Below are 12,447 nucleotides of genomic sequence, written 5' to 3'. Positions count from 1 at the left end.
TTTATTTTTCAGTTTAAAGCCTTCTCACTCTTTGATATCATATGGAAATGAGAATTTTTAATGGAAAATTGAAACCATGTGCATCTAAGTACTTAATGAAGTACAGGGAGAAACAGAGGGTGTACTTTAGGAGAATTCAGATATTCCGCTTTAGATACTTTTGATTTGTTCGGATGAGTTACACGCATATATCTGTTCACAAACATACATTTATACATTTTCAAAGTATCTCACAAGTACAGTGCTTAAAGATCTGAATACTAAGAAAAGGTATGTTGTTTGCTTGTTGGTTTTTTGGTTGTTTCTTTTTAACTAAATGCATGGCTCTAGATTCTTCTTCATCATACACTAATCTGTTCCCTCCTCCATAAATCAAGTATTTATCCCATCTAGAGTTTCCAGTGACAAGCTAAATGCTGCACTTCTCAACAGTGGATTCCCACCACATGTCTACCATGTTGGGACTGATCTTCATCCAGTTCACTGAATGTCTGATAGGTTGATTCTGTAACCATCATGTACTTAAGTCATAATATTGATGTCAGAAGTACTTAACTAAAACCTGTGCTGTTCATGGCATTAAAGACCATCAAAACAGGCCTGTAAACCATAAGTAAAGTGCAAGTAGTGGCAAGGAAGCCAGGCACCCAACTGCAAACAGAACAGTACTGTTAAAATGTGCAATGTTGCTACAGTTTGAAAGATCTCCCTGCAGCTTGCATAGCTTTAGTCCTTTGGCATTCATTGTTGCACTCAAGCAACATGCCAGTGGGAGCATAACAAGTAACAAAAGTGCAACATTAGTTTTTATTCCTGTTTTAATTAATATCCTTGGTGATTTTCATCGCAAGGAAATCATCACTATTGAAAAAATGTGAAATAGAAACGTAAATTTAGATATATAACCTGAACATACTCACCATTTGTTTTTCTTCCTTACGTAGTCTTTTTCAGAGAGGTTAACCAAGTAGATCATAGGTTTTGATGTAAAAAACAAATGTTTGTTCAAAACATCAATCTAGAAGTGAAAACACGGGGAGAATTTTAAGAACAGGTTATACCAACTTGAATTAATTTTATGACCATTTTCCTCATGGCATGTCTGAAAAGGCAACAGAATTAAAGCATAATCTATAGACCACTGACAAACACAGAATCAGCTGATAAATTTAACATTCGCTGTACTATGAATATGAAATTGAAAAACAAAACTTTTTAAAAGACAGTAACAGGTAGCAAAATTAGTTAATGCATGGGATAATGTTTATAGCCTACCTCTTTGTCATTCCAATCATGATAGAAGCGGACAGCTTTCTTTTCATCTATTACCCATGTCTTGATTTTGCACATTACATCCTATGCAAGATCAAGAAAAAACAAAGTCAAAAACTCAGCTGGATATCAGACCATTCTCTTCCATATACAAGGCATGTATATATTAAGAATGAAAACATACACACAAGTTTAAAATTAGGATATACCTTTTAAAAACAAATTTTTACTCTCCCATAAAAATAGAAATTGCTGCTTTATGTCTCTAAAGAGCAATATCGATTATTAAAGCGATACAAATCCTATAATTAGGAAGTTAAATGCCCAACGCTCAAGGATCATCTCTTGCCACCACAAAAATTAGCAGCGCTCATAAAATCTATGTAAAAATCAGTACATTTTAGATTGCTTTTCAAACTCAGTAAGACGCAACATTTCAGCATCCAGCGGGAGAGACCACATACAATATAAACATGCCATTAAGAAAAGGGAATAGGTGGGAAAAACCACAGCAAATATCTTTTTTTTTTTTAAATTGTGAGCAAAAGAAATTGAGCCTATTATTGATGATCCACCCTTCAAGAAATTAATTCAAATGGCCAAAGCCCTTTTTATTCCACATTAATTTTTCGCCAACACCTTCTCCCTCCCCCCCCAAATGAAACCTGCCAAAGCCTCCATTACACAATGGCAAGAGCCTTGCACTGGTGACCTCCAACCAGCTGCATTCACTTTCAGAACATCTCTCTCGGCAGGAAATCTAAAGGCCTTTTAGTTAGCAAGCTAGTGTGCATTCAGAAGGAGTAACTGCAGGAAGAGCCCAATGTGCTTTGTTTCTCTGGCCTTTCTTCACAGAAAGATTAATCATCTGTGAAATGGAAACGGCAAACAGCAAGTGACACAAACTGAACCCTTCAAGCCTTTCCTCATCAGTTTTGTGGTCGTGAATCCGAAAGCTGCGTGTGGCACGGTTCTCCTTACAGGCAGGTGTTAATAAAAGGCTCTTGGGTCTGAAAGGTCAAACTCGGCTCTTCTAGAACTAGTACATTTTAGAGTTGCCTATTTTTTGTTGTAGATAATTTATGATCATGCTTTAAATAATGCATTTGTTAGGTTATAATTGATGCAAGTGAGAATTAAGATCCTTAAAATACAAGGAAACATTCCCTAAGCCGCTGAGAGTACAATATTTTTTGCGCTTAACGCTTTGTGGTTGAAGTACATTTATAAACAACCACAAATAACATCAGTATTTACTACAGTCTTTTCTAGTCTTGCAGTTGCTTTAGTGAAGAAAAAAAAAAAAGTAAAAAAAAAAAAAAAAAAGAGAAAAAGCTCTTCTAAATCTTCAGATCCTGATTTGAAACCCTCCAGGAACAGGACTCCCCACAGATTTTAACAAGGAAGGGGCAAGCTAAAACTTTTAATGAAATCTAACATGTTCTGCCTAAGAATAATCACTTTTACTCTCCTATAACTGAATTTCACTCATAAATGTTTAAAAGTGGCTAATATAACACCATTTCCTACAAGGAGAAGATCAAAGTGCTATATTACAAATGCATTATGATTAAAAAAGCACTGTGCAGCTTTGCTATTAACTGTTCTTTAAACCCTAAAAGGCTTCCCATAGATCTCACTTGGCACTGCATATACAACCTTTGACAAGTAATGTAGACCATTTTTATTCATTGCCTAAAATTGTAGGCAATTATGTGCGTCACACTGGCCACCTGCAAATTCTGAATGCCTGCTCCAGTTGTCAGAGCAAAAAACTAATGTCGGAGGGGATTAATCTAGGGGGAGAGAGTCCTCTTTAATGGCTCCAGCAGGTGAAATGGCCCAGCTGGTTACTATGATGAGTGGCCAGAACAGCTTATGTAGAGACATGCAACAAGATTACACACAAGGAAGAAAACAGTGGTAACATCTTATCTTTAACTCTATGTGCTTTTTATTTTTTTAATTAATCAGTACAAACAAGATAAGGGAAGCAATTCTACCAATAGGTGCTTTTCACTGAAGATCTTTATCCTCTGGCTTTTGTTTAAATAGATATGTAAAAATCAACACAATCTTCAGGATTCCTGTTCAGCACTGAAGGAATTCCAATTACACACTATTTTGGGTTTTAAACCAATTCTGTAGGTGCCTGCCACATGGCTTTCAGCGTTACAGCTCTCCCCCAACAGCAACATACTATTGTATATAAATCGGAGTCGATAAAACATTGATATTAAAAAACCCACATAAAAGTTATCAAAGCCAATCTTTTAGGTTTAAACAACAAGGAAATGTTTTTTAATCACACTGCAACTGCAGCTACATAACGCAGAACCTCCAGAAATTTCAAGCATCGATGCAGCAAATAAAGTTTGCTCTTTCTAAGCCTAGCTAAGCACTTAGCTGCCCATCAGAATTTCTCCTCCACATTCATTCACCTACTACAGAGACACATCTAAACCCATCTTGGCACAGACCTGATTGCTCAGAGCTCTCATTTACGCACCTGACTTGATGCTGTTTGAAACTGTTGTCCTAAAGGAGCAATAACATGGCTAACTTTGTCAGGAAAAGCTGACCAACAACTGAATACGTTGAGGAGACCTGACAGCTGAATACTTGCACGTTGGATTTACAGAGAAGGTGGCAAAGTATTGGAAAACATTCTTTAGCTAAAAGGATGGAAAAGTAAAGGCAAATACAGCACTTATGTCTGAAGCTGGTGGGGCAGTAAGACACAAAGAAACTGACAGACTATCTGGGCAGGCGTACCATGCAGAAGGTAAGGCAGACAGTTTAGAAACAAAAAAAAAAAGGGGGGGGGGGGGGACGGGACAAATTCCCCTGCATCAATGGTGGTGCCCCACTTAAATGGGATTTAATGTGACCTCTTCAAAATTAAATACTAATGACAATATGAAGAAAGACAACTATTTCCACATATTTCTTTTTCACTCAGCTGCCCCAATACTCCAAGCAAACACCAAAAAAGCAAAAAGGACATTTTAAGGCTCTATCTCATATAGCACCATTTTTAGTTTTATTAATTACTTCTGTTTAGGCCTGATGAAAGAGTATGAACTGACCTTTAATCTTCACTATCACTGTAACAGTAATTTAAACACATTTAATTGCTATCTAGTTAACTCCGAGATGCTTAATAACAGAATACAGAGCAATGATCCACTTTGTTTCATTAGATATGGCCTCCCCAGTAGCACACATTGAGGTCAATCTGTCAACAGCAGGATGATCCATTTCTCCTTGTTTGATGAGAGAGTTATTCTTACTCTGTTTTTCAGCTAGCAACATTATAGCAAGAACCATTTAGAAAGCCATCAAAACCACCTCCAAAATCCAATTTACTTACAGTCGTCAAGTCATATGAAATACAGCAAACTTCATGAATATCAAATACCATTGTTTTAAACATCAGTTAACTTCTGACTATATCCTTGGCAATATATTTAACACATGTGAAAACTTAGTAATTTAGCCATATGCAATACGGTGATTTTAATTTCTGTCCTGCTCTCATTTTCCAAAGGCAGCAAGTAGTCAACCCACAAATGCCAAGTAGGACTTAACAGTAAGTCCCAACAGTATAAAATAACTCTAAAGAAATACATTTAAATTGCATTTAGGAGATTTATCACGACATGCTCATGAGACACTACTGTGTAGGAAAATGTGCATACATTAATATACTCTCTGGATGGATGATAGTAATAATGTGTGCCAATGCCAAATTCTGCTTACAGCATGAGGGACTAAACTGAAGCTTGGAAAACTCACTTGCCTACTTGGCATCAGAGAATTGTGATGTTTTTGTTGTAAATTAGCAGGGCATGTAATTAACCTCTGCAAATTTAATAAAGAAGTAAGCAGTTGCGAGGATTATCACTTCACACTTCAAAGTGCAAGTGAATTCTCTGTGATCCTACAGGCAGTGCAAAAGTCTCTGCTACTACAGAGAGCAACTGTGAGTACAGTAGGCTTTCTCCCCAGAAACACCTCCTGTGGTGGAGGGGAAGTATGGAGTGTTTCTCATCACCTTATTCATTCCCTTCAAAACTTCCAAGCTGTAATAAATTACTTGCTCCCTATAAACACATCAAAAGCAGTTGAATATTCTCTCTTAAAATGTTTCAATTGACAAAAATTCTATCATTTTCACTGCTCTGCTCCTCAGAACAGCTATAAGGAGCCCCTAAAATGTTACCTGTAGCTTTCAGCCTCTCACGTTTCATACAGAAGTCCATGCCATGGCATACCAATAATGAAAGTAGTAGTGTGTAATTAATATATTCAGACTTCCCTAAGAAATCCAACTCAGTGACATAAGGTATTTAATTCAAAAAACACTGCATACACTAAAGGGAGTGAACACTACCTAACCAGCAGGTCTTGGAATGTAAATGTAAATAAAACATCCAATGAGCGTGTTTTTGGTATCGCTCCAGACAAATTATTTCCATTTCACTAGTTATCATCTTTCATCAACAGCCTAAAAAAAAAGACTGTGTTAATGACACAGACTTGAGAATAGTAAATTACTAAGAATATGAATCATGTACCTAGTGACCAGAACTACTGGACAGACAGTAAAAGCAAACAATGTTTTTCAATACAAAAAAATTCAAGTTCATACACTTGCTGGGTGGGAGACATGGAAGCACGGATACAATATTTACTAGGTACCCTTTTTGAGAGTGACTGAGAAGACTTGAGAGTCACAAGCAAATGAACTGTACTATAATTAAAAGGCTAGTACAATCTTTGATGTCTAATATCCAATTTGAGTAATTCTACACTTGTCTCTGCTGAAATACGGAAAAACTGGAGAAAAATAGGTTTTGAAAAAGTGCTTAAATATGAAGACAGCTTAAATCCTATGATTTTATTCTTATTGCATTCAGACAGATATACAATTAACAAAAATCTCACTTAGTACAGGGCTTTTCACACTAGCATACAGAAATGAACTGGCTAAAAGTTAAAGCTTGACAAACTAAAGTTGTGTCTTATTTCTAACAGTAAAGATAAGTAATCACTGGCACAGCTTACGCACAAATTTAGCTAAAAATTAAAAATATTTAACTGACGGTTAATTCCCCCCCCCCGAGATGCATTCTATTTTTACTACAGTTGTGAGAATTAAACTTGGATATGCAAGAGATCAAACTAGGTAATAATTAGTATTCTGTCTGGCCTTCAAAATGGCTATGATGGTTTTCCAGATACAGACAGAGAGCTCTGCTATTTGACATAAAGAGTACTCATAACTATTTCAACTGTGCTGCACCAAAACCAATTCATTGTGTGCACACCAATTTCTTTGTTAACGGAAGGTGTATGGCGTGCACCGTGCCCACCGTCCTGCCATCCATCACTTTCCTTGGAAATCTTTTTCAGTTCTATTTAGCATAGCTTCAGCTCTCTGCATTTCCTGAAGGTTTCTGGCGTTTTAAAAGAGTGAGGTTAAAATGACAAAGTAAGAATTTATTGTAAAAACAATGTTTTGAGACAGTGTTTTTTTTTAAATGACAATTAAGACAAATTTTACAGTTAAAAAAAAAAAGGCTAGGTCATGTTTTTCAGTTGTGTTAAGTGCTTAAATAAGCTGTAGCAGCTGGGTGCAAGAAAGAGAACAAGTCAGGTACTGCATCAACTGGAGTGACAATGAGCTCCTCTGTGGTACAAAACAATGTCTAATCTCTTACAATTCCCTTGCTCACTGACTTTAATAAAAATACAATGGGAAAAGTAATGGATTTAGGACAAGTGTATTCTTTCTTCAGTACCTTCTAACAGAGCCAGTACAAGCTGTACATGATATAAGATTTACTCAGAGCTAGATGCCAATAATGTTTATGAACCACAGCAAGTACTTCCATCCAAAACATCCTACAAGCATTCCAGGCAATGTAATTCATGTCAATAATCCTGAAATTCTCTTGTGTGGGTCATCCTTGGGGTTAGGTTCTAAGGCATTATACATAAAACAGTATTACCACCAGTAGCTTCTCAAAGAAAAAAGCAAGCAAGAATACAGAAGGCAGTCTATCGACAGGTGATTATTTCTAGCATTCAGAAATTCAGAACACGTAAATTGCACTTAAAAGTAAATTGAAACATCTCCCATATAGAGTTCCATTAAACTTTCCTTACTGTGTTAGTCTACATATGCTTAATTCCAAATAAATCCCATGCGTGAATGCCTTCGTTCTAGATGTGAATTATTATGGAGTTATTTTGGCATATGTATATGCTATTTAAAAATTATACCATAGCTTGATCTAGACATACCAAGACAGACATCATTTACAAAAGTAATTACTTTAAGCCACTGTTCAAATCTACACAGAAAAGATCAGCCTTGACAGAAAATATTGAAGCATTGACTTTGCTTTGTCTACAGATAACACCAAAAAAAATCCAAATGTGTAGTTACATATTATGTACTTTTAAGTCAGGCTTTACTAGCAATTAATTCACAAACATCTGCCATGAATATTTTCCTGTTACATTCAAAATGTTCTCCAGAATGAACTTTAATTTCCTCTAAATACCACATTAAGCACAGTAAATGGTCCACTAAAGATTTTAGGCATAATTATATGCATTAAGAATATAAATATTTTCTTGATTCCCTATGATTTAACATTTAAGTTACTAATTGTAACAGCCGTCGGCAGAATGTATGTCAACATGTATGCATACGCTGCTCCTTTCCTTCTATCTCAAGTAGAACAAACTGGCCTCTCAAACTCTCCTCACAAAAAGAGACCAAAGAAACTGGGAGGGGGGGAAAATACAATTCATCGCTGTATTTATCTTCAACCTGGAATGGAAGAAAGGTGAAAATTCCCAACTGACATCATCAGTTAGAGGAAATAAGAGTTCATCCATCCGTGAGAACTCTGGTGAGCACCTGCAGAACGAGGTCAGCGAATTCTGATCTGGACCATTCCATTCATCAGAATATTGTACGAAGAAAGATTTTTCCCTGTTTTCACCTAGAATATACTGGTAACGAGAAGAAACAGAATCTACCAGCTCTCTGCTGTTTGTATCTCTCACACTGTATCGGTCATTTCAAATGAACAAAGAGACCATGTTTCAAACAGTTACTGTATTATCAGGAAAGGACCAAGATACTGAATGGAAAGGAGGAGAAAGGAAGGGATTAAAGCTACTTAAAACATCATTAAGAAGATTTTTCTTTACTGCTTATAGTACCTATATACCAACAGATACTTATACTCTATGCCTGTTGTTATTGTACCAATTATTAATTCACTGCCCATCGCAGTAAGAAAACAAAGCTTGAAGCCTCTCTCCCAAGTTAAACATGCACTAGATGGTTCTGGTACCATTACACTAAAAAGGAGTCTTTAAATGTTCTTTTCAGAACTGTAATTACTTTTGCTCTTATAAAATACGTTTAATTTGAAAAACTAATCTTATTTTAAAACCTACAGACTTTCACAATGGAATTTAGATATATCACAGGATTTGCAAAAGCACCCCTTTCAACTGAAAAGTGGAAGTTCAAATGCAGTGAACATTGATCCTGACCTGTAATTTTTTACTTTTAACTGAATATTGGAAGTTCAAACACTGTGGACATTGATACTTGTCTTCATATCACTAACATCAATAACCTATGTGAACTCAACTACAAATGGTATTATTGTGGTCAGATATATAAATCACAATAACATTATCACTAGGAATTATTTTGTGCCGGAATTCGAGATTCAGTGCACTAACAAAGGGCTAAAGGAATAGCTATCTGTTGCAGAGGGTCAGTCTCTAAGGATTAGAACTGAATCACGTGGGAAGGATAATGGAAGAGAATCCTGCAGTAATGTTCACTTAACGATATCATATTGTATTAACTTGAAGACTTCTGTCTCCAGGAATAAAAATCCTATAAATTAATATATGTACTTTTTTAAAAACAAGTTTAAAAATGTGTACGTTGTGATTGATAAATTCATACATACTGAATTTTACTTTGAAATCTCCTGCTACCCAAAATGACAGATGAATAATAATAATAAAGTTTAATTCAGTATCTTTCTCATGTCTCCGCAGATACCAGTACCAGACAAATTTAAAATATAAAATCAAAATTACTCTGATTGCTTTTTGAAATTATATTCACACTGGCTTAATACATGCAAATCAGGGGTATTTTTATTCTATATCATCTCTTCAGAAGGTTATAGCCAAAATAATATTTAAAGGTATACTGAGTCTGAAAGAACAGTGCCCTTAGTAAAAGCAGACAGTAATTTCTAAGAAGGCAGCAAGAACACTTGCAAAACAGACAAAAATATACACGTAAAGGAAGCTATTCTAAACCTGTGTCAACATTTCATGTTGCTGATCTTGGACCATATTGTGTCATTGATTTTTAAGTAGAACTTGAAAATTATTTCATTGATGGCTCCTTAACAGCCGTTGGCTATTTTATTTGTGCTGACAGGGAATTGAGAAATCAATTCTCAGAGAGACAGGATGAACAGTTAACACTATATTCAACTGCAAAGCCAGGTCACTGCACAAAGGTGAACTTCGCAACTGTGTTCAGTGTGGGCTTATGTGAAAGAAAAATGATAATTAACATGTCAGAACACAGGTGCAAGTAGGCAGACAATCAAATACAAATCTCAGATTTCAGAACAGGTGACTGATACAGACTGACAGTTTTCTTTTTTTCTCCTCCTAAATCTTTTGGAGATTTCAGACTATGAAGTAACAGTTGTGGAGGCTTACTGATAGAATCCTCTAAAGCAGACAATTACTACTTATGAAATAAGAAGAATAAATTCTACTTTCAATTAGGTTCCATGAAACACAGAGTGAAATCCCCTTTGACGACAAAAACGATTTTACACAGGTCACACGGAGATTATACCCTCTCTGAAATCAGCAACTTTTCCTTAGCTTTCATATTAAGGTTATTTGTTATATTCAGCAAACTACCAAAGGAAAAACAAACTTAACTAAGATCAATATTTTTTTTTTCTTTTCTCACCTTCTTCTTGTTTCTCTAAGTTTATATAGTGTTGTTCTTCAATAGATCTCAAAGTGCTCTCAAAAATGTGTAAAGAAACAAAAGAGGCAATTCAAGTGCTTGATGTTTTTGTTCAGCAAGGGCACGCAAGACAATGAAAAGTCTGAAAGCGATACAGGTAAGAAAGCTTGCAGTATCTTTCTCTGAATTAACACAGAACTTTCACAACTCTTAAACAGTTGAAACTTAAGAAATGCTCCTCTTTACCTTAAATGACTCCTAAAAAGATAGCAAAAGGAAAACAATGAAAGAGACTAAAACATTAACACTGTGCCTTAAAACCAAAACAACCTACAAATGCTAAGGGCTTTTTCCCTTGTAATTGCCTAGCTTTCCTAGGGAAAATGACTGGGAACACTCAGAGTACGGATAAGAGCAGTTTGTTGTGCACCTCTGCTATGGAAAGAAGGCAGTATTAGCAATGGCTGTATATTATACTAGTAAATAACTTTAAAAGGCAAATCCCGGTATGTTTTCTCACAGCCCTTCCCTTCTACCCTGCCAATTCCCCTTTTCTGAAGAAAACCTGTTTGGAAAAAAGTATTAATTCCAGTCTATACTGTCTCTTAATTACTTCTCTGCCAGGGAAAGAGGAAGCCTTGAACAGCAGCCGCAAGCTGTATGGAAACAACGCTACAAATTGTGCTGGACAGTGAAGTACCTCTGTGCCAAACCCAAACAAGCTAACTCCAAAATGCAACAGACTTTGGAAGTGCAGAATGATCAAACAGCCAAAGCACTCCTAAGATTTGGCTACTGCTTTAGGGAGGCATAATCTTTAATTTTTTTTTTTTCCACCAGTCTCCTATGGTTTCTCTCCTTGTACAATTAGCCATTTACCACACAGTTAATCACACAATATACAATATAAATGTAACCACAGGCCTTCTCTGTGATGCAGAATGTTAAAGGGCAAGAGGCAAAGCAAACTATGCAGGAGACTCTCGCAACCCAGTGGCTGAACATCTAAACAAACTCATCTAGTCACTGGAAAAGCCCAAGAATTGCTATTACAATCTTACAACTACACATACCTATCTGTAGAAGCAAAAACTAGGTCTAAGGAACAATTTACCATGAAAAGCAACCAGGCAGAGTTTTCAGTAAAGAAGTCCATTTTACTAAGATCTACTGTCTACCTTGCAATTCAACCATACAAGCCACAAAGGAAGACAAGCAAGAACATCTAAGATCAGCAGGGCTCACAGATGTTATGCCCCACAGCACTTCCCGGAACAGATTCCCTAGTGACTGTAGTTCCTGTGTGCAGCCTCCGTCTCACAGGGAGCATTAATTTGTGCCTCCCCATTCTGTTTGGCCACCCCTTTCCACGAAACAAAGGAATTTAATGCCTTTGAAACCTCTACTGTTGTTGACAAACTCAGCTGAAACTGGTCAAGTGTAGCTGTTACTGAGAACAGAACTGGCAGAGCAACACTGACTTCAAGAACTTGGTGGGTTTTGTGCATGTGTTCATAAAAAAAGGATTAAAAAAAACCAAAGAATGATGGGAAGCGTAAGTTACAAACACAATATGACAAAGTCACTTTGATGGGTGAACTAGAGATTAGCAGGAGACTGAAAGGAAAAGGATGAGAAAATAAAGCTGGGTAATTACAGACTAATAATGCAGATTTTAATGTTTTCTTTAGTTAATTTAAGTTGTGTTTCTAGATTTGAGGATTTTATTTACTGTCTCACTTGATTTGAGAATAATCTGACATTTTTTGTTTTCAAATACATACCCACTTCCTGTAGTTAAAAGATGAGTTAAGAGCAGTTCTGTCATGCAACAGTAACTGTACCTTACCACTGAAATAATTTTCATCCCAATATAAAATTCAGCCTTAGAATTTTTAATTCTCTATGGACAGGATTTCTACTTGCCCCTTTATTTAAGATTAATTAAAAGATGAAATCTTATTTGAAACTGTAAGAACAGTAAAAATCACTGCCCACGTATACCTGAGGCTGGGTTGACACATCAGGTAAGACCTTAAATGAAAGCCTTCAGATCATCCAAGAACATTTTTATTGGCTCAGACCAATCAAGGAATAAAGTACTTTTCAAACCAGATGAAGAC

At 36.1% G+C, this 12,447-nt stretch overlaps 1 protein-coding gene across 2 annotated transcripts in view; it reads right to left on the bottom strand.

Annotated features, from left to right (window-relative positions):
* Positions 1–12,447, bottom strand: part of OLA1 (Obg like ATPase 1) — a 102,527-nt gene that overhangs the window by 38,876 nt on the left and 51,204 nt on the right. For both annotated transcript variants that reach the window (XM_062615875.1, XM_062615876.1), the window contains 2 exons: positions 1,276–1,356; positions 921–1,018 (listed from right to left, as the gene is read on the bottom strand). In XM_062615875.1, the coding sequence (XP_062471859.1) occupies positions 921–1,018; positions 1,276–1,356 (179 nt within the window). The remainder of the gene's footprint in view (positions 1–920; positions 1,019–1,275; positions 1,357–12,447) is intronic.

Source organism: Pezoporus occidentalis, unplaced genomic scaffold (assembly GCF_034315485.1).
Source record: "Pezoporus occidentalis ecotype Australia unplaced genomic scaffold, CSIRO_AGI_Poc_V1 ctg184, whole genome shotgun sequence".
NCBI classification, from domain to species: domain Eukaryota; kingdom Metazoa; phylum Chordata; class Aves; order Psittaciformes; family Psittacidae; genus Pezoporus; species Pezoporus occidentalis.
Note: the sequence above shows the minus strand (reverse complement) of the source record. Positions and strands in the feature narration are given on the sequence as shown.